Below are 20,243 nucleotides of genomic sequence, written 5' to 3' on the forward strand. Positions count from 1 at the left end.
TCAGGGACTTTCGCAAAGCTAGGAAGCCCCTCTCCCTGCCCCCCTTTCCGTGCGCGCACCTTGACAGACTTGTTCGGAATGCTTTGGAACGTGGGCCAAGGAAGAAAGCCTCTACAGAGCAGCATAAGGGCTCATCCAGGTCAGATGACTTGTCGCATTCGCACGCGGGGTCAGCGCATGCACCAGCACGACATTACATGGTCCGACTTCCGGCAACATTCGCCAGACCTGTGGTGCTATCCCATAAATTTTGCTTACTAAGTGCAGTGAACTTGAGAGAGATCGTCAATGTTTCGTTGAAGCACTCCGACATTTAGGAACACCGCACACAGTGTAAAGGATAGTGTTTCCACATGGTCACTGGCTATTCAGGAAACAAGTTTTTTTTTTTTTTTAATGTTACAGACTTCGCATGTGACTGGTGATGAGCGACACTTATGCTGGGGTGTGGTACGGCGATAAAAGGGTTCAACAAAAAACTGTATGTGAAATAACTCGCATACAGTTTTTCATAAACTGAAAGAAAACAACAGGGCAGGGCAATTGCCTGTAAATGTTACAAGGCTAGATACGCCAGCAATTTACAACATTATCATCTGGGCGAATGTGTAAGAGACCGCATGACTTTTTGCTTGTTGAACCATTATAAAGATGCACCTTTTCTCAGGAGGGCCAAAAACATCGCCATGCTGGCCTGCCTGTAGGAGTACAAAGGCCAGAGTCAAAGCCTCAGCAAAGCATTTATGGGGGTCATGCCGATTCACAGCCCAGGAAGGACTATGGCAGCGCCCAGGGAGCAGTTTTTGAAGGGGTCTATATGCGACTTTCGAATAAGCCATATAAAGGCATATATGTGATTATCATTATACGACGGTGCGATGGTTCAGAGATGGCAATAAGCAAGTCTTTCAGTCGACAAGAATAGCATGGTGCCGAAGCTAAGTCGTTGTGTCTTTGTTGTATCGCAAGACCATTTAAATTTTCAGTGAGCAAAACCTAAGCGCAGACGCAAAACTTCTTCAGGGCTTTTCCTAGTCATATGATGCTAGTTGCACAATGATACAGGCTGCAAGGGAAATTTGACAATTACTTTGGTAGGTTTGCAGAGCATACAAATAGACACATGGATATCAGGCAAGTAATAAGGGCACGTTCAGACCATATTCCGCACAAATTATATATGGCAGTAAAAAACCAACTTGTTTGTGGCATTTAGGGTGTCCCGACTTCTTTCTCGTGTCCGTGTTTGCACGCCCTCTCCATAATTAAGAATCTGCTGTCTAGATTCTCCAAGAGTGTTCAGAACTACTAACAAAAATCATGCTCCGGGTCTGAATAAGTGAAATGGACCAAGACACAGGCTCTTGTTCTCACGGCAGCTGTATTTTATTTACTGGAATGGAGAGCAGCAAGAAAGAAAAAAATATTATATAGTGTCTCTCACAAATAAAATAAATCCACTGCCAGAAGCTATACAAATATTGCAGCACCACAAGAATCCCGACACAAGATCAACGGAACTGCAGAGCACTGATGCGCAAGCCGATGGTATCCTTGCCAACCTCGGCCACGGAACACACACCGCACACGATGCCTTTGAATTCTGGGAGGTAGCTGGCTCCACACAATGGGCACTTAGCTTCTGGCTTTCCTCTGTAGATGGGAACATAGCTCTTGCCGCACAGTGCAAACGGGTTGTGCTCGTCATACCGCAGTTCGTGCGCATCTGTCGGCGTCTTGTCGCAAGCCTGGAGGATCTTCCTGGTCTGTGAGGCCACGTCTGGGCGTGGTCCCAGTTCCAAAAGCCGCCTGCCGAAGGATGCCGCTGTCTTGTAGTTCTTCAACTTGAAGAAAAGGTTGAGCGCAGTGCGGAGGGTCAGGATCTGGTGGACCGGCTGCAAGTTGCAGTGGGTGAAGTACGCGGCCATTTCACAGGCCCGCTTCTGCTGGTCCAACGTCTCCTTGGGAAGCGCCTTTCGTTCGGTCTCCAGGGAGAGACCCAGGATGTACTCGCGGCACACCTCTATGAGCTGCTGGGCCTCCGCCATCTCCTGTCTCGTGTCGACGGCCAGAAGGAGTACCGAGAGCAGAAGGGCCCGGAACTTCTCGACAGCCTCTGAGAACTTGCCAGATGTCGTCAGCTGGTAGCACACTTGCAGACGGTCCAGCAGGTCTGATAGTTTGCAGCCGATGGCCGGAAGTGCGCTCTTGGCGGAGCTGGCATCCCTCCAGTTCCGAAGAGGATGTCCGTACAGACAGGGCAGCTCGGGCAAGCCTTGGAACGCCGTGCGGGAACGTGCGAAGGTTGCCATGAAAAGTGGTCGCAGTGGCTCAAAGACAACTGCGCCGACTTGGTCATGAAGCAGACGGAAGGCAGACTCGAACGACCCGGCCAAGACGTGGTCGACGGCGAGCTTCGAATTGTTGACCCACTGCTGGCTTTGGGAGACGCCCTTGGTTGGGGCCACGAAATAGCCCTCGTCTCCGGCACCAGGGGCGGGTCCCGTCGCTTCAGCGAGCTCAGGTGGTAGCTCAATGTCCTCATCCACGTCCCAACCACCTTCTCCAGCTTCGCCGGCTTCAAGCGGCTCCTTTTCGCCAGCTGCGCCTTCCTCGTCCAGAGCAAGTTCGGCATCATCACCCCAACCTGAGATGTTAAAAAAGGAAATTACATTAGCACTATTTCTTTCAGATGTGAAATGAAAGTTTTATTAAGTAGTGAAGTAGTGTTGCACACTAGAATGAGGCAGAAACTATGGTACATGAGAAAAAAACAACCTTCCAGAAGAAACAACTGTACAGTTGTAAAAATAACACAGATTTAGTTTTGGTACCCACAAAATATAGTCATTGAATGATCCTTCAGTTACTAGCTACACCTCAGTTGCATATACTGTGGTCACATTGTGGCAACATAATTTTTTTAACATCTTTGAAAGCACCTAACCACATTTAGAATCTCTCACTCGCTACTGGCACATTCGTTGCTGCAGCTAAACTCACTAAACCGAACTTGAAGGGCTGAGAAAATATGTTATAACAGTACTGCCATTTACTCGGAGATAAACAGAGGTTTGGGATCTACATACCAATTATGTTAAGAAGTAGTTGTCCTAATTAAGGTTCCCTTTCGTTCAAGAGATTTGCATTCACAAAGAGTACCCTGCAGTACCATCAAGACCAAATCTTGATGCTTTCCTGATATAGATGGGCGCATATTCGAGCACTTCAAATATTTGAACTAACAGTACAGTATTAAAATTCGCATCAACATAATATTAAGTCGTTCGAAATTAAAGTATCCGAAAGTATGAATACTATATGCGCATTTGAGTTCATGTAGTGCCTCTCTAAGTAGTTCCCCTACACCGTGGTGGTGTTGTGCCATGGCACCACCGTTCAGAGAAAATACGCACTGCTGCGAAGCCACTTTCGAAGGTTGAAATAAATATACATACACTACAATACACCATTAAGGGAACCCTAGAGTGAGAATGTTTTATATTACTAGTACACTAATGGCAAGTGGTAGAGGAAAGATTCTCTGTATACTGCCCTCATCAGTCGAAAGGGTCATATTCTTCGACCATTAATATTCTTACCGTATTCGCTCACATAATCCTCACACTTTTTTCGGTGAAAAACCAATGCAAAGTTGAGGGGTGCGAGAATTACGCGGGGAAAACTTTCAACGAAAACGTACGGAGCGAAAAAGAAAATGAAGTGGCCGCAAATCGGGATTCTTACACCAGCAACTAAAAGCAAGCTTTGAAAAGTACTAATTAAATTTACCTGAACAATAAAAGCAGAGGTTCAACACAAGGCAAGATTTAGTTAAGACACAAAAAGTGCAAGCAAATAGTTGAGAATTAGAATATCATATGCAAAGCTTGTGGGCGTTGCGGTAGCGTTCGTCACCCAACCAGAGCCCTCAAAAGGTAGGCGTACGATGTCAGTATTGGGATGATGGCTATGTAGCAGAATCGTCCACAGTTACTTTCTGAAGAAATAAACTTTACCATCAATCCCAGTCTTAGGCACACGGTAGGCCCAACGCGTCTTGGTGGCTTTCAGCTGCCGTTACCAGTAGCGAACACAAAACTCGTCGACTCCAAAGGGCCTACCGGCGGCCCTGTTGCCGTTGTTTAGTGCATGATAAATCACTTTCAACTTTAAAGCAGTCGTGCAGCTTCAGTATTGCCCCATAACGTGACAAGATTATCGACACAACATACAAAACACGCCACAACGCGCACTTGCCGCTTTGGCTTGGCTTGGATTGGATTGAATCTCCGTGCATTAATAGTATGCTTGATGCTTAAAAGATGGCGTCAGACGGTGCGTGCTATCATCATCAACGGCTGGAACAAGCAGACGACGTTATTGCGGCAATTTTCGAGGGTGCGATAATTACTCGAGGAAAAAAAAAATCTTATTCTTGTTGGGCAATGTGGGGGGTGCGAGAATTATGCAAGTGCGAGGATTACGCGAGTAAATACGGTACTTCAATCTGAACAACTATATTTTCACAGGAGAGCCAAATAGAGGCACACCCTTCATGTATACGTTCCCATTAAAAGTAGATCCTTCTGTACTTTCACTTCAGTTACTTTTGAAGTTGAAAGTTCCATTAAATGGACTTACAAGCACCGAATTTAGTAAATTTTAGAGCGTACTATATTGTAGCAATTGCCATTCAACCTTACAAGATTCCAAGTTGCTTCCACATCTCTTCCAACCAAAAAGTGACATTCATACATGCAGAGTACCGATTCTTATATTGAGCTTGTTAGTTGGGTCATGAAAAGAATTCTAATTTTTCTTTATACTATAGAATATACACCATACATACTATTCAAGCTATTCAAATTGAAATTTTTCAAACAAATCACTATTCGTTTTCAGCCTCAAGTTCACTATTTTCCCATCACTACTTCTTAAGTTACACTCACAGTAACTGCACAATAACGCTTTTTTCTGCACCCCAAGACCCGTTGACTTACCTTCAGCGTCCACTTCCACATCTGGTGCAGCCATGGCAGTTTTCTTTGTGGTAGCTGCACTGTCAAAGAAGCCTCGGGTGACGCTCAGCAGAGGCCAGTTCTCATCGCATGGCTGGATCGGCACGGGAGGCGTGAGGAGCGGAGCATTCGGATCTGGGGCACTGTGGGACTCTGCGTTCGGAACCAGAGGAGCGAGAGCCTCGGCCTCTTCCGTGAGTCCATGTGTGCGAGCACACAAATAGGCCAAGGAGGTTTGTCCACAATTCTGCATGGCAACGACATCAAAACCTCACAATTCAAAGAAAGGAAGGAAAGATAGTAGGTAATGCTCAAAAACACGGACAGTTAAAAACGATGACGACAACTGTGACAGGATTGCAGAAATTTGCAGCAATAATGGTGACTAGTGCTGGGCAGTCTGGAAGATACGTGTATCTTAGATACTATCTCCCATATTCCTAGAGTATCTTGGATTTGTATTACGATACAATGATACATCTCGCAGAACTTGTATCAGTATCTGTATTTCCGAAATATTAAATAACGCATCATGCATCTTAAGATACAAGACACTGCGATCACAACACCAACTCTGGCTGAACTCGGCTTCTCAAGATGATACTGCTGCCACTAATCCATCACATTAAAACTAAGTACAGTGAAATCTTTCTATCTTTCCGCAAGAGTCCTTCAGTTTAACAATAAAGTCTGCACGTTTCTACTGGTGGAGCAGAGTCACGTGATGGCCTTCACACCATCATGGCAAAAACAAGGAAGCGAACGTCTATGCCAGGGGCCTAAAGCACACGGCTCGCAGACCTTTGGCTCGGGGCCCGCTACTACACAAGGATTGAAGTGTTTGCGACTTTACCAAATGGTAGTCGTATCACTTACTCGCTCATTGCTTTGTACAGGTAAGCTACAGTCAGCGCAGCCCCGCATATGTGACGCTAACCAAGAGCGTCGCACTGCCAACGCAGAAGTATAGCTTTCTTTTTCTTTTGTGGTTTGGAGAGCGAGGGCACATCTTCGCATGTTCCCGCGGTGGCAAAAATGATGGCAATGCCGCCAAGCGGGGCGCAAGCCCGCCTGTCTGCCTCGTGCACATTCGCGCGCAATATCAAGCGCTCATTCTCACCTGGGAGTTGCCGGCACAACCGCGGAAGATGCATGTTCGTGCCGAAATGACGAATTCCGGGGCAAAATTCTTAGATTGTTCATGGCAAGAATTCGTTATATCAAGGTTGTCTCCCGCGGTTACTTTGTTACATAGAGGTCGCAAATAGATGTACTTCTATGCAGTGACGGCAGGAAATAGAAAAACTTTGTTATATCGAGAAATTCGCTTAATGGAGGTTCGTTATAAGCAGGTTTAACTGTACAAACCTTGAGAATCTTGATGCGCTCCTGCACATCGCCGAGGTAGAGGGCGTTGGTGAACTGCCCGCTCGTGTCCTTTCGTATCTCCGCAATCTTGAGCATCTTGCGAAGCTTCTCCAGGTTGCCCGTTATCAGGTAGAGGAACGACAGCTTGTCGAAATTCTTGGTGCGCTGGTATGCCATCTCTACCACCTGAGGCACCAAAGAGTAATGCAGGTCGATACACTATATTGAAGACAGGGCAACTCATTGGTTGCACATCATTGAGAAGCACAGCACACTCAATTTATAAGGGCATTAAAAAAAACATGACAGCATACATCAAGAAGCTTAGTTCATGCTGTTGACACTTATGACGGGTTTTAATGCACTGGTCCAAGAGGTTCAACTAAGCACCCTAGCATCATTGCTGTTTGTGGATTGAACAGGACTTCGCAATACACAGTATTAGGCATGCAACAGTCCTCCAACACAGCAGATGTGTTGTTCTATCATCATTAGGTGAATAGCACCTAATACCGTCACAAGAATACACCATAAAAAATAAGCACAAGCAATGCTAATGAAAAATCTGACCTTTTTGAAGGGCTGAGATTTAAATACCCTTAAGTGTACGTTAATGATCAAGTCCCGTATATAACGCAGTTTTGTTTCCGAAAAAAGTAGAGACACCTCACGGTAATTAAAATCTGATGATTCATACTTTTCTTTATTTCCAACAAAATTCAATTTTTTGGTTGGCCCTCTATTCTTTCAATGTATTGAAACAATATTCGACTGCCTCTTAATTCGAACACCGTCATTCGGTTAATTCATACTTTTCGTGGTTCCATACCAGAAAATATTTGCTGCTTTCTCATAACTGTTTAAAATTTAGGTGCTTAGATAATCTTAACCACCTAAGAATGAAAAATAAGCAGCTCAGGCCTTCAAGAAAAAAGGCTTTGCTAGTAAAAAAATGTTTGAAACAAAGCACACGCATGGTAAACCGTGAAGCTTCTCAGCTGGTATAGAGAGATTTGTCCTGAAGGCACATAGTGCAAAGAAGCAGTTGCCGACTCCCGATTTCTTTAAGAGGTTTGATCAGCAGTAAATGGCCGATGAACTTGGCCATTTACTTATACCTCTGCTTTCTGTTCATTGCGTGCATTTAGGGTTTCAAAACACCTTAAAAATTTTGGATGTGATAAAATCAATGCCTAATCATAATGTGTGGTGTCACCTTACCTGGAGTCATATACAGTATAGACCGCTTATAACGTAAGTTGCGGGAGTCGCGAATATTCACACTATAAGCGGTACTGCACTATAACCAAAACAACCTTTTTCAAGGGCCGCACTTGCCCAAATGAAACAGGTGTTCAAAACAGTTCAAAAATCTTCCCTCTGAGATCTAGTTTTCATTACTGAAACGCACGTCAAAAATGAAGAATGCTGCTGACGGCAGGGCCAAACTGTCAGAGAATTGCGAAATTGGAAACAACAGTATGTGACGTAACTGCACACAAAATGTGTAATGTACCGAGTCCCCAACCACAATGAATCACAGCAGCAAGAAACAGCTGTGCTATTCTCTGGGACCACTCCGTTTACCTGGTGATTTCCCTGCATCAGAGCAGCTTCGCCCAGCTTTTCCCAGCATTTCTTGTCGTCAAGAGTGCGAGCTGCTTCCAACGCAACCTAAAGGATTGAAACATACGAGACTCGTGAGTGCTAGAATAGATGCGCACTAGAATGCTTGCATAAATAAAACCCATGCCAAGATAACTAGACAGACTGCTTTGCATGCACAATGACAGTTTCGAAATCAAGAGCATAAAGGCACAATACACAAATACCGTATTTACTCGAATGTAACGCGACCACGATTGTAACGCGAGGGGTGACTTTTCAGTGCCGGAAAAAAAAAAAAGAACACGAATGTAACGCGACTAAAGCGGGGGAAAAAAGTACCTTTATTTGCTGCACATGGTAGTAGCAAAGACATCCCAGTTTCTAAATATAAAGTGAGTTTTGTTCACTCGTCGCTTTCATCGCCGGTGGTCGAGCCCTCTTTGTCACTTTCTTCCTCCCAGATGAGGTCATCCTCCGTGCCATCCATATAGTTCGATATACAGCACTTTTTAAACGCGCGAACTATCATGTCGTGCGAAAGCCCGTACCAAGCGGCGGACACCCACTCGGCAATCTTTGCAGCGCTAGGTCGCTTTATCCTACCCGTAGGTGTCAAAGCCCGATCTTCTCGCATCCATTCTCCGTACAGCTGCCGCATTCTATCCTTAAATGGTTTGTTCAGGCAGACGTCTAATGGCTGCTGCATGGACGTCATACCTCCGGGAATAACGGCGAGCTGCGTCTGAGTTTCCCGCATCAGCTTCTTCACTTCGGGCGTCAGGTGACGGCAAAATGAGTCGAGAACTAGGATGGAGGCGCGGTGGAGGAGCGCACCTGGCCGTAGGCACCACAGAGTCTTGACCCAGTCAAGCATAAGCGGAGTGTCCATCCAACCTTTTTCTTGGCAGCGAACAACCACATCCCTGGGGAACAGCTCCTTCGGGATGGTTTTGCGTCGGAAAAAGATGTATGGCGGCAACTTGCGGCCATCTGCCAAGCAGGCTAGCATCACGGTTAGCCGCGTCTTCTCGTTGCCTGTTGTCCTTATGCGAACTTGGGGGGCACCTGTTTCGCTGACAGTCCTTGACATAGGCATGTCTAAGAAAACGGGAGTCTGGTCCGCGTTGCCAATGTGCCTCAACGGCATTTGCGACGAGCGGCGCAGGTCGAGCACATAGCGCTGAAACTTCACTAGCTTCGCTTCGCAAACTGCTGGTAGCTTCTGCCTTATCGACGTTGTTCGCCAGAGGGAAAATCCATTTCTTCGCATGAACTTTTGTGCCCATCCACGTGAAGCCTTAAAGTTCTCCCGCGGGATCCCCATCTCTCGAGCTACGTTTCGGGCTTTCCACTGAATCAGCCCAACGTTGACCCCCAATAGGCGATTTCGCTGCTCAATCACGAACTCCGCCACTTTTTTTTTCGAGTTCTGTGTGACAGCCACAACGAGGTCCACGGAAGCCTTTTTGGCCGGGCTCACTCTTGAAGAGCGCTTCACGCTAGAGCCTCCACCCACAGATAGTAGATTCCGCCACATCTAGCCGTCGAGCTGCGGCTGAGTAGCCGATTTCCTCAGCCATCAGTATTGCACTTCTCTTAAAGCGGGCATCGTACTGAACTCGTAACGCTGCCATTTGCTTGGGCCGAAGTCGCGGAAGCACAAAGGAAATGAACCGCCCGCAAAACACTTAGCGAACAATAGGATTGGATTGGATTCGATGTTGCCAGCGTGCATATGTTGCCAGCACAAGGTTGAAAGATCGCTAGGTTTGTCGTAGCCATTTTAAGGAACCAGTGGGGCGGCACCGCCAAGGCACGATTTGAGGTGCTTCGATTATAACGCGGACCCCCAAATCACTTCAGAGAGATTTTTGAAAAAAACTCGTGTTACATTTGAGTAAATACGGTACCTCATTATAACAAAGTTGCATATTGTACAAAAATAAGTTTGTTATATATCTGGATATTCGTAACAAAGGTATATTTTTAACGTTATAAATTTAAAGACTATTCTTCATTTACTTTCGTTATAACCAATATTTCGTTACATCTGGGTTCATTATTTAGGGGTTTGAGTACATAAGTGAAACCTTAATTTCAAATATACTGTAAAAACTCACACATAGGTGGAAGTATTATTCTAGATTTTATTATACAACATTGCAGCCCCCTACTATATTTGGATACCAGAAATTTCCAGCCATCATTAATAGTTTTGGTTTCAGTATTGGACGGTACTTTATCATCATCAGGCGTCTGTGTTTCCTACTCGCAACAGTTGCCATTGCAATCGCTTGGCACACTTCATGACCGCCCCAATTTCACACCATGACAATACTGTGAAACCAGTATTCAATTGCTTAAAAATAAAAATAATATCAGCTGCTCAAACCATCAGCAGCTGTGCCGCAAAGCAGCAATTCAATGTAAACGAGTGAAGCATTCATGGTTCGGGAAAACCAAGAAGCCCTCTTTGTGTGCAACGGCCAGAAAATAATTTTCCGGGTGCCAAAAAATAGAGCATTTTCCGACGTTGAACAGGAATTGACCAACAACGTTCAAGAGCAACAGAGCACTACTGGGGCTCCCGTCGATAATCATGCTTGCCGCGTTTCAGAGTCACCTCAATGAAGTGACTTCGACTCGACTACTGTGCCAAGCTTGTCAAGGGGTAAAATCTAGAGGGATGACACTCCAGCTGCAGCCGCTTGATGCGTGCCTCAATACACCACATCAAGCGCCTGTATATGGAGTGGATGAGATTCGGAGAGCCAGAAGTGAACCCTGCTGGACGGTTGGTGCAGGCCTCGCCAGCAGTGCAATGCACATGGATTGTCGAGGCCTGGGCACGCACTCGCACGGTGCTCGTTTGCCGTGCCTTCAAGAAAGGTTCGTTTTGAAACGCTTTACATGGCATTGAAGATGAGGCGCCGCAAGAAAATATCTCTGACAAGGGAGTTTTGGGATAGAAAGCACTGGGTGACAATGAATAGATGTGCAAATAAATGTGTTTAATTGCTCGTATTATATTAGGGTGAAAACAGTTGTTCTCACATCTGCCACCCTTTAATTACACCTGCGACTATATCCAGGTCCTAGTCATATGTGGGTTTTTATGGTAATGCAAGAGATCACTGCTTCAAGGTGCCTGAAACACCACATCTATAGGAAGCATGGCTGTTAAAAACTGCCGCCCTCCAAGCTTTCCATTGTACATATTATATCAACGAAAAAAATAGGCCATAGCGAATATCTACATACTTCAAATATTCAAACTAATATTACAGAAATCGAATCAGCTTCAACACAAATTTAAAGTTTCCGAAATTTCTTAGTATTCAAGACCTGCCAATAGACTAATTTCACCACACTTAACCAACTTGTACGGATGGTTTCACTGCAGCATGAGACTGCTATGTCCCGAAACGACCTTGTCGAAATAAATCTGCAGTGCCGTGAAGCCGCACTTTGAAGATGCATATGTATTACATTTATCACAAGTAATATATTTTTGGCAAGTCTTTAAAGTGTGTTGTATGCGCTTATATGATGCGACAAATGACACATTTTAATATGTAACAAGTTCTGCTGTAGTGGTCCACTTTATGGCACGGCAACCGCATGCTGCACTGAAGCAACTATTTTTAAGCACGTTACATGCAGTAAAACACATACGTTTGTTTTGAACACTTTGGAATTTCCAAAATTTTCAATTCATGTTCAACTGAATTGCAATATTGCAATGCTTGCTTTATTACTGGAAGCGGCCAAGTGTTCACGGAAGCCTGACTGCACGGCAGGACTGCCACTGGTGCTCACCTCGATGTTTCCGCATTCCAGGGCGAGGGCGAAGCGCGTCTTCTCGTCCTTGACGAAGTGCAGCGCCACCTCCGGGTAGCCCTTCTTCTGCAGGTAGGCTATGATCGACTGGCCCACCAGCTTGGCGTTTCGCACCATGTGCAGAACCTGTCGGCAGAATGGCAAAACCGTTCCGCTATCTTTCGAAGCCAAGCCACGTGCCCGGCACACAACTCCCAGCGTTTCACGCGTTCTTGCATACCATGTGCTACAATTGACTCAAGCAACCTTCTATTCCGGATAACTACACTCGAACCTCGATATAACAAACCCAAACCTAATAACATTTTTGATATAACAAAGTGAATATTGCAATATCTTGCAATAGATATAGTATTGTGAATTTGCTTTTATAACAAATTTTTTAATATAACAAGCTTATTTTCGAGTAATATGCAGCTTCTTTATAATGACGTTTGAGTGTATTGAAACTAACGTAAGCGTGTTCCAACAGCTACTGGACACTGAGAGCACTGGCTTTGACTTACCTACACTTTTCCTAGTTGCTTTTCTTTGAGTGATGTTATTGACAGGTACACTTACTTTCTTAATTAATAAGTAGGCATGTTATTTGCCATAGATTTCACATTTTGTGGTTCTTATTTGGCACACAATCCTCAATGTAAGAACGAACGTAAAACCTTCGGTTTGTATGCTCAATGCGTGTGATCTGAAAGTTGCAGGTTCAGTCTTTAGCAGCAAAAAGTTGTTATTTTTTGGTCCATTTTACTTTTTTTTTACGTAAATGAATGGATGGTGAAACTAGAGATCACAGTTACTACAATACACTTAAAAATGCATAATTAACGTACCCTAAACCTTCCATGGCTTTATTATCTGCTGCCTTTTATTAGAATGTGTCAAACCAAGAAACAAGCCCTCGAAGTTCTTTTCCTTCATTCACACAAACATCATTATGTGCTATTTACAACATTTACTTGCATAATCCTTGCACTTTTTTTCATGGAAAACCAATGAAAAGTTGGGAGGTGCGAGAATTACGCCATGAAAAAGTTTCGCGAAATTGTACGGAGCAGGGGAAAAAAACGAAGTGGCTGCAAATCGGGATTCTCATGCTAGCAACTACAAGCTTTGAGAAGAACTAATCAAGACTTAACTGAGCAATAAAACCACAGGTTAAACGCAAGACAAAGTTTATTCGAGACACAAAAGCTGCAAGCAAATAGTAGAGAATTTCCGAATACTACTGCATGCAAAGCTTGTGAGCGTTGGGGGCGTAGTGTCAGCATTTGTCACTGAACGGGAACCCGCAAAAGGTTAGCGGAGGACATCAACCTTGGGCTGATAATCATTACACATGGAATCGTCCGAAGTTATTTTCAGACGAAATAAAGCTTTAGCTTCCATCTGAGTCTTAGGCACTCAGAAGACCCAGCGCGTCTTGGTGGTTTTCAGCTGCCGATGCTGCCTTCACTAGTAGTAAACACAAAACTCGCCGACTGCAAAGTGCCTCTTGGCGGCCCTGTTGCTGTTGGCACATGAATCACTTTCAACTTGAAAGCATCCGTGTAGCTTCCGTATCGCCTCATGAATAACATAACCACAGAACAGACACAACGCATGTGCATGCCGCAGCGCAAACTTGCCACTTTGGCTTGGCTTGGATTGGATTGGGGCTCCGTGCATTGATAGTTCACTGCTGAACAAGTTGTGCCAGACTGTTGTGCACTATCATCATCAATGGCTGGAAGGAGCAGACGACACTACAGCTTCGATTTTCAAGGGTGCGATAATTACTCGAGGAAAAATAAAATTATATTATTGTAGGGAAAAATGCGGGGTGCGAGAATTATGCAAGCAAATATGTTATTACCTTTCTCTTGTCCACCTTATAGATGCACAGCTCAGTGTCTCATGAATTAAAACAAAACAGCCCGTCCATGTGCATTATCTAAATTTGTTTACGCCACAATGTCACATGTTAAAAAGAAAACTGGGCATTGCTCTCACTAGTGATGCAAGCAACGCCTTTCAAGGTTTTGCAAAATTTTTGCTAGGTATTGCGAGGTCATGCAAAGTGTTACCAGGCATTCCTATGTTCCTGCAAATTTTCGCTGTTACTACTAAGTTTTGCCAAGCATTACGAGGTTATGCAAAGCTTTGCTAAGTTTTGCTAGGCATTGCTAAGATTAGGAAGCGTTGCAAGGCAACGCCCGGAGTCTCCAAGCGCTGCTCTACCCATGTAAGCCAACCTTCAGTCTCTGCACGTGGCCCCGCACCTGAAACAAGAGCAGCATTGCCGGACGGTGGCTAGTAGAGCCCAGCCTCAGGCCAGGACCAGCTACGTGCCGATCAGCTACGTGTCTGTAGCCTTGCACCACTAGCACATGCTGCAATCCGCTTTTTTAAGCCGAGTAGCTGGCCATGCCATACAAGGGCCAGATAACAAGATAGAAAAGCAACATATTTGCACAGTGGAAGAAAACAAGCAGTCACAGCGTACCATGGAAGGAAGACACACGGACAGGAAAGAGCACTCGACATAACCTCACAACACTTAGCAAAGCAAGCGTGAAGCTATGCACAGATGCGCAGCGGTTGCTGGCCAACGCGCACGGACATTATTGCTTCATGTGGTTTTCCTTGTCCACGTCAAATGAACTAATGCTTGACTTAAACAGCTCGGACGTTAAGAAATGCTCACCTCATCATACTTTCGGTTGACCAGAGCAAGCTTGAACCGATACTCAGTGGGGTCAATGCCCAGGACACGGGGCCGGCACTCGCGGTCCAGGCAGTACACACTCGAGTCCTTGACACGAGTTATGTAGATGGGCAAGTCTAGGGTGCGGATTATGCCATGGTCGCTGCAGACCAACACAACAGAACATGTGACTGATGCTACACACTTCCTGGGCAACTTTCATTTAAGGGGGGACATGCCTTTCGGAACGAACTTTCTTGTTTCTGGTTAGATCTTGATGAAAATTGGCACAGAGACTAATAATGACCTCATAATGCTTCCATAAAAATTTCAAGATGATATCATGAAAACTTTCTGAGAAACAAATAATTTCATTACTGGACCTCGTGGAGTGGCTGGAGAGTTTAAAAAATGACATAGAAAGTTGGTAAACACTGTGTGCAGAGGTGAATGTATGCTGTAAGGGGCTGCGTTTTCAAAATAATTTTTTTGCAACACTAAAATTTGTAGTTCATGTTTTCTCCACTGATACTTCAATGAGCACATTTGCACTACAAACAAGAAACCCTACCAAAAATTTTTAAAAGACTAAATTTTAAAAATAAGAACGCAGCCCCCTGAAACACAGTTCAAGGAGCATTACAAAAAACAACAGAATCAAAATCGGTCAAGTAGTTGCGAAGATATCTGCTCCACGAGCTGAGCAACATGCCAAGAAAACAGTATTGAGAAAACGAGGTTCAAAGTCTTGAGTCACGGTTTACATGCCTAATAGGCACCAGGGTTGTAGTCCTTAGTGTCCTTTGCAGTGCGGCGTCGCTTGGCCATCTGACCTTTAGCCTGATGAGCTTTTGCAGCCTTTTTTTTCCGCATGGCATCTTTTTCGGCTGCTCTACGAAGTGCATGGCGTCCAGGTTGGAGACCAAGAGATGTGCAAAGTTGGGTGTAGGCATGGAGGTTCCCAGCATTATACCTACAGATTGCTTCACTGACAGCAGTTTCTGTGGCTATCAATGAAGCATGCTCTTCTTTGGGCAGAATCGACCAAATAATTGAGTGCAGGCTTTCGGTAGCATTTTGAGTTTTTTTGCCCTGGCACCGCGCAAGAAGCTGTGGGTCCAAAAGTCGCTGGTACACAGGCAGCAGGGCAGCGGCAACGTGTCGTACCAGGTGATACTTATGGGGTGGCTGCGGTTCACCTTTAGCTTCTGCAGCCCGGTGTCTGCACCAGCTATCAGGACCTGGTGGGCAAAGTTCGTATTGTTGATCCTGGTCAGTCGAAGTGGTGTGGTAGAATGTAGCCATGACCGCTTGCTGCATATCCTCCACTTCAGCATGCTGCCTAAGAGCTTGGCCATAATAGTCAGTCAATTGCTTGATTAAATTTTGTGTAAGGCCACCTTTTCCGCCGATAGGTTGGTCTTTCTTGCTCTTTGTGACGATGGCCCGCAGGGCTGTGCCCATCCTCTTTTTAACATGATTGATACAATCTTCTTTCTTCAGGGGTATAAAACCGTAAGTCTGGTCCTGACACAGAGCTAAGAAAGTGCGGCTGTCGCCATCGCAAACGATGGTTGTGTAGCGCAGATCATTTATTTTTAGTGAGCGCCGAAACAGTATGAGGGCCGCTTCGACTTCCATTTGGCCCGAGTTTGCCTCTGTGTTTTTCTGGCAAACATGTGCTTCCTTCCATTCACTGTAGCCGTTGTCGCCTTCTTTGGGGCCCACAGCACATTCATGACAGTAATTGGACCGGACAACACTGTCAAGCACTAATCCGGTGTATAATTCAATGACCGTGCCCACGCCGATGTGGGACGCGTGGCCGCGTGTCATCCACATCCCGTCGTACACCACCGTGACATTCTTGGTGGGTGTTCCCTCCATTTGGCTGTACACATTGCGAACGGCTGCAACAGCGTCGCAAAACACACATGCCGCGGCTGCTGCGCCAGCAGGCCGAAATTCCCCCTTGAGATGCCTTTGAAAAGTCTTGTGGTGAATTCCCCTATGTGATACATTCATCACAGACCAAAAATCACTGAGTGCAGCTGATCCCTTTCCAATAGTTTTTATAGCTTGCATGGCCCGAATATTTACTCCAAATGACTTGCTGTTTTCCATTCGCGGCGACGACCACGCATTTTTCGCGTCCGCGTCGCAAGCAGTGCAGGTGGCACCATCTTTACCGCTAACCCGTGCTTAGTTCCGTGCTTCATCTTGAGTCCCAGCTCTTTGCACTGCGGGCACAGGGCACTGCCAAACAGACCATTCAGGGCCACGCGTTGCACGAGGAAAAACTCATCTTCGTCTTCCGTTTCGATGTCGCTCTCGTCCCCTTGGTCCATCAGTGACATCTTGCGCTCCGTCGCAGACACTGCTCTTAGGTACTCCTGAACAGGCGCGTTCGTGAGATGCCTCCGCTGACACGAAACGAGGCTCTAATCGGGCCCTAATCGTGCTACTGGTGGTGCTGGTAGACGGCCTCGCATCCTCGCACGAAGTACTTGGCTGAGCATCCGCGATGTCTACATCCTCGCGCGAAGTGCTAGGCTTAGCATCTGCGGCGTCTACATCCTCGTGCAAAGTGCTTGGCTGGGCATCCGCGATGAATATATCCTCGCGCGAAGTGCTAGGCTTAGCATCCGCGATGTCTGCAGCCTGCGCGGAACGAAGAACGGATGTTTCCTCAGACAGCACAAAGCACTGCTCCACAGGCATATGAACAGTTTCGTCGATGCTCGCGGACGATGCTCCGTGCGTGCTTGTGCTCGGCTGCGAGTCCTCGTCGTGCCGCACGCCGTCGTCGCTGCTCGCAGAAGTTGCCGGACTGAATTTCTTTTTCACGATCGGCGGCTTCGGCTTACGAGCACCAAATCGCTGCGCAGTCTTGCGTTTCTTCTTGAACGATCGCCGGTCCATGATCGCATGCGGGAACCGATCTCAAAACTGCAATGCGCCAAACTGGATAACAACGTTTTTCTCCTTTCACGAGCGCCGGTCTTAACGCAGCGCGATGCAATCTCGAAACCATGTCGCGACGAGTTGAAAACACATGCAGTAAGCGGCCCGTCAGCGCTGTCAGCACGTAGAGCAGACGACCTTTACGCCGAATGCTACAAGCGACCGCACGGGCGACCAATGCGGAGCCGCCATACAGTCACGTGACGCGCGTCGCCAATCGGAAACTGTTGTGATACCTTTACACTTTGGCTTGCTGTGGGCTTGTTCTTGCCTGGTTCAGCCGGCCAAGGCGGCAAATTTGAAACGGAAGAATCGCGCTATCCATAGAGACAAAGATGGCGGCGCTAGGTTACATGGTTGCGGAGATATCGCGGTTCGAAAAACGCCGTTTTTTCGCAATTTCCGTGAAATTCATCGCCACCCTAGCTTCGATAAAAATTTTTTACGTCATTTCTACGCTGTTTTCAGGGACGAAACTTCGAAACTAGATAGAAAAGGGGTCAGAGAATGTGAAAATGAGATTTTCAGAAAATCGATTTTTTGGCCAAAATTCGCGATGCCAAAGCCGCATCCCCCCCTTAAACAAGACCGAGGTTCAAACAGCAACACAGTGATGGGCAATCGGCAGACAAAAAGAGGCATCGGAGAATATAGCTTAGTGAAGATAGAAGGCCTGTGCTTCAGCAGCATCAGTACGGGCACTCTTGTTTGGTGGAGTTGGCCGGATACTTCAGACTGCTTTTTTTCATGCCTTGTCTTTTTAACACAGACATTGAAAAAAAAAAAACGCACTGTGCTAGTCCCAAAACGATTACAAAAAGCCATTCTATTCATTAGAAGATGTTTGTTATGCTAAAGAAGATGCAACCAAAAAAAAAAAGGCTCCTAGTGCATTCACCTTTGCACACATCAGCTCGCAATAACTTTGCATACTACAGTTGACTGTACCAACTTAGTTTTCATCGGCAGCAAGTGCCACAATCTATCAGAGTCAAAGACATCTACTAAGCTGGAATGGCTTTAAGGGGGGGCGCGGCAAGTAAAGTGCCGATTTTGGTCAAAATATGCGATTTTCTGATTTATTTTTTTTCGTAATCTTCAGACCTTCAACTTCCTTGTTCTAAAATATTACAGCGAAACGTGCGCTACAAATCCCGCAAATAGTGTTTTTGCCGAGGCTAGTCGCCAAAAAGTGCGAAAAAAAAGCCCCTGAAACGGTGTTGTTCACGCCGCACAAACGCGCCAAGTTGTTGACCGTGGGCCGCCATTTTGGTAGCTTTGGAAAGAGGAGCAAGCCGGCTTCCCGATGGTCGCAGTCTCGTATTTCGCCGAGTGAAAATAAAAGCGCGAGGAGCAAGTAAAAAAACGAAAACGAAGAACGGCAATTGGCTGCGCGGGTCACGTGGTAGCAGGCGCGACCTCTTACTGGTCAAAGCTGCGCCGCGCACCTTGGCAACCTTGGAAGCGCGAGCGCATCTGCGGCCGCCGTGTCGAGAATCATCCGGCGTGCGCTTCGTTTTTTGCCAGTTTGCTGTTTTTGTGATAGTTCGCGTGCTTTTTTTACCAAGCTTTGTTACATCGGTGGTCTCTTCTGAGTGCTTGCTCATACTGCGGTGCTATGTTGCCGCAAAAAAAGTTCCGGAGCGTCCACAAGTACGGCAAGCGTCGGAAAGCTTGGAACAAAGGGCAGACGACTGCGGCTGCCGTCCCAGTCGCAGTTCCGGACGGAGCATGCTCTTCGAGCGTCACGGAGCCTCTACTCAGACCCTTCGCTGATTGTTGTGAGGCCGAGAGTGTGGAAGGTGCCACATCGTCGTATGTCAGACCGCCGGATGCCGTCGACCGTGATGGACGCTCTCGCGAACCCGATTGCGGTGGCACCGCGTCGGCAGCCGTTGCAACTCCGGGCGTGCGCGCGTCGAACATTCTATCGCGAGTTTCGGCCCAGATTCCGAGCAGTGAAGAAATCGCGCAGCGGGCGCAGACAAGGCGGGATGTTTTGGATGCCGTAGCATCGAAGTCCGCTTCAAAGCGGAAGCTCGAGCTTCTGAACGAAGGCTGCGACGAAAATGACGGCGGTAAGGATTCCACATTCTTCATTGTAAATAAGAAGATGCTGAACGGTCTGCTTTCGTCAGTAAAGTGCAACAAGTGCGACGAAGGGTCGATACGCCTCGAGACTACGCACTGCCTTGGACTCGCGGCGAGGATGGAACTTTTTTGTGACAATTGTGGCAGAGTGAACAGTGCGTGGTCGTCCCCGAGGTGCTCCGGGCAACAAAAAACGAACCCCTTTGAGGTAAACGTGCGTGCTTTGAGGGCTGTGCAGTCAGTTGGCAGGAAACAATCTGCCATAAATGACATTTTTTCTGCGATGGACATTTCGCATCGAGCACTGCACCACAAGTCCTACCAGAGACTGCAAAGGAAGTACAGCCACCCTGCCACCACATCAGCTGCCACCCGCATTGAAGCAGAAAGTGCACAGAAGGTGCATGACATTTACAAGGACCTAGGAGGAGTGCCAGGCAACATTGACGTCATTTACGACGGCACGTGGATGACGAGGGGGCACAGAAGTCATATTGGCGTGGGCTGTGTAATCGAGCTGTACACAGGCTTGGTCTTGGACCACTGTGTCCTGTCCAACTACTGCCAAGGCTGTGCTGTTGGCCCCAAGCCTGGTGACGACAACTATGAGGAGTGGCTTGAGAAACACAAGCCACAGTGCCAAAAGAACACCGATGCTAATGCAGGCC

General features: G+C 46.5%; 1 protein-coding gene and 1 pseudogene across 1 annotated transcript in view; both read right to left on the reverse strand.

Moving 5' to 3' along the window:
• Window positions 1-1,362: 1,362 nt before the first annotated feature.
• alphaCOP (coatomer subunit alpha) overlaps window positions 1,363-20,243 on the reverse strand; it is a 33,099-nt gene continuing 14,218 nt past the window's right edge. The window contains exons 9-14 of the mRNA XM_037432526.2: window positions 14,521-14,683; window positions 11,817-11,963; window positions 7,977-8,063; window positions 6,390-6,575; window positions 5,004-5,268; window positions 1,363-2,647 (exon numbers count right to left, since the gene is read on the reverse strand). Of these exons, the coding sequence (XP_037288423.2) occupies window positions 1,512-2,647; window positions 5,004-5,268; window positions 6,390-6,575; window positions 7,977-8,063; window positions 11,817-11,963; window positions 14,521-14,683 (1,984 nt within the window). The 3' untranslated portion in view covers window positions 1,363-1,511. The remainder of the gene's footprint in view (window positions 2,648-5,003; window positions 5,269-6,389; window positions 6,576-7,976; window positions 8,064-11,816; window positions 11,964-14,520; window positions 14,684-20,243) is intronic.
• LOC142774601 (uncharacterized) lies at window positions 15,155-17,559 on the reverse strand (annotated as a pseudogene).

The sequence above is a fragment of the Rhipicephalus microplus genome, chromosome 10 (genome assembly GCF_043290135.1).
Source record: "Rhipicephalus microplus isolate Deutch F79 chromosome 10, USDA_Rmic, whole genome shotgun sequence".
Taxonomy (NCBI): Eukaryota; Metazoa; Arthropoda; class Arachnida; order Ixodida; family Ixodidae; genus Rhipicephalus; species Rhipicephalus microplus.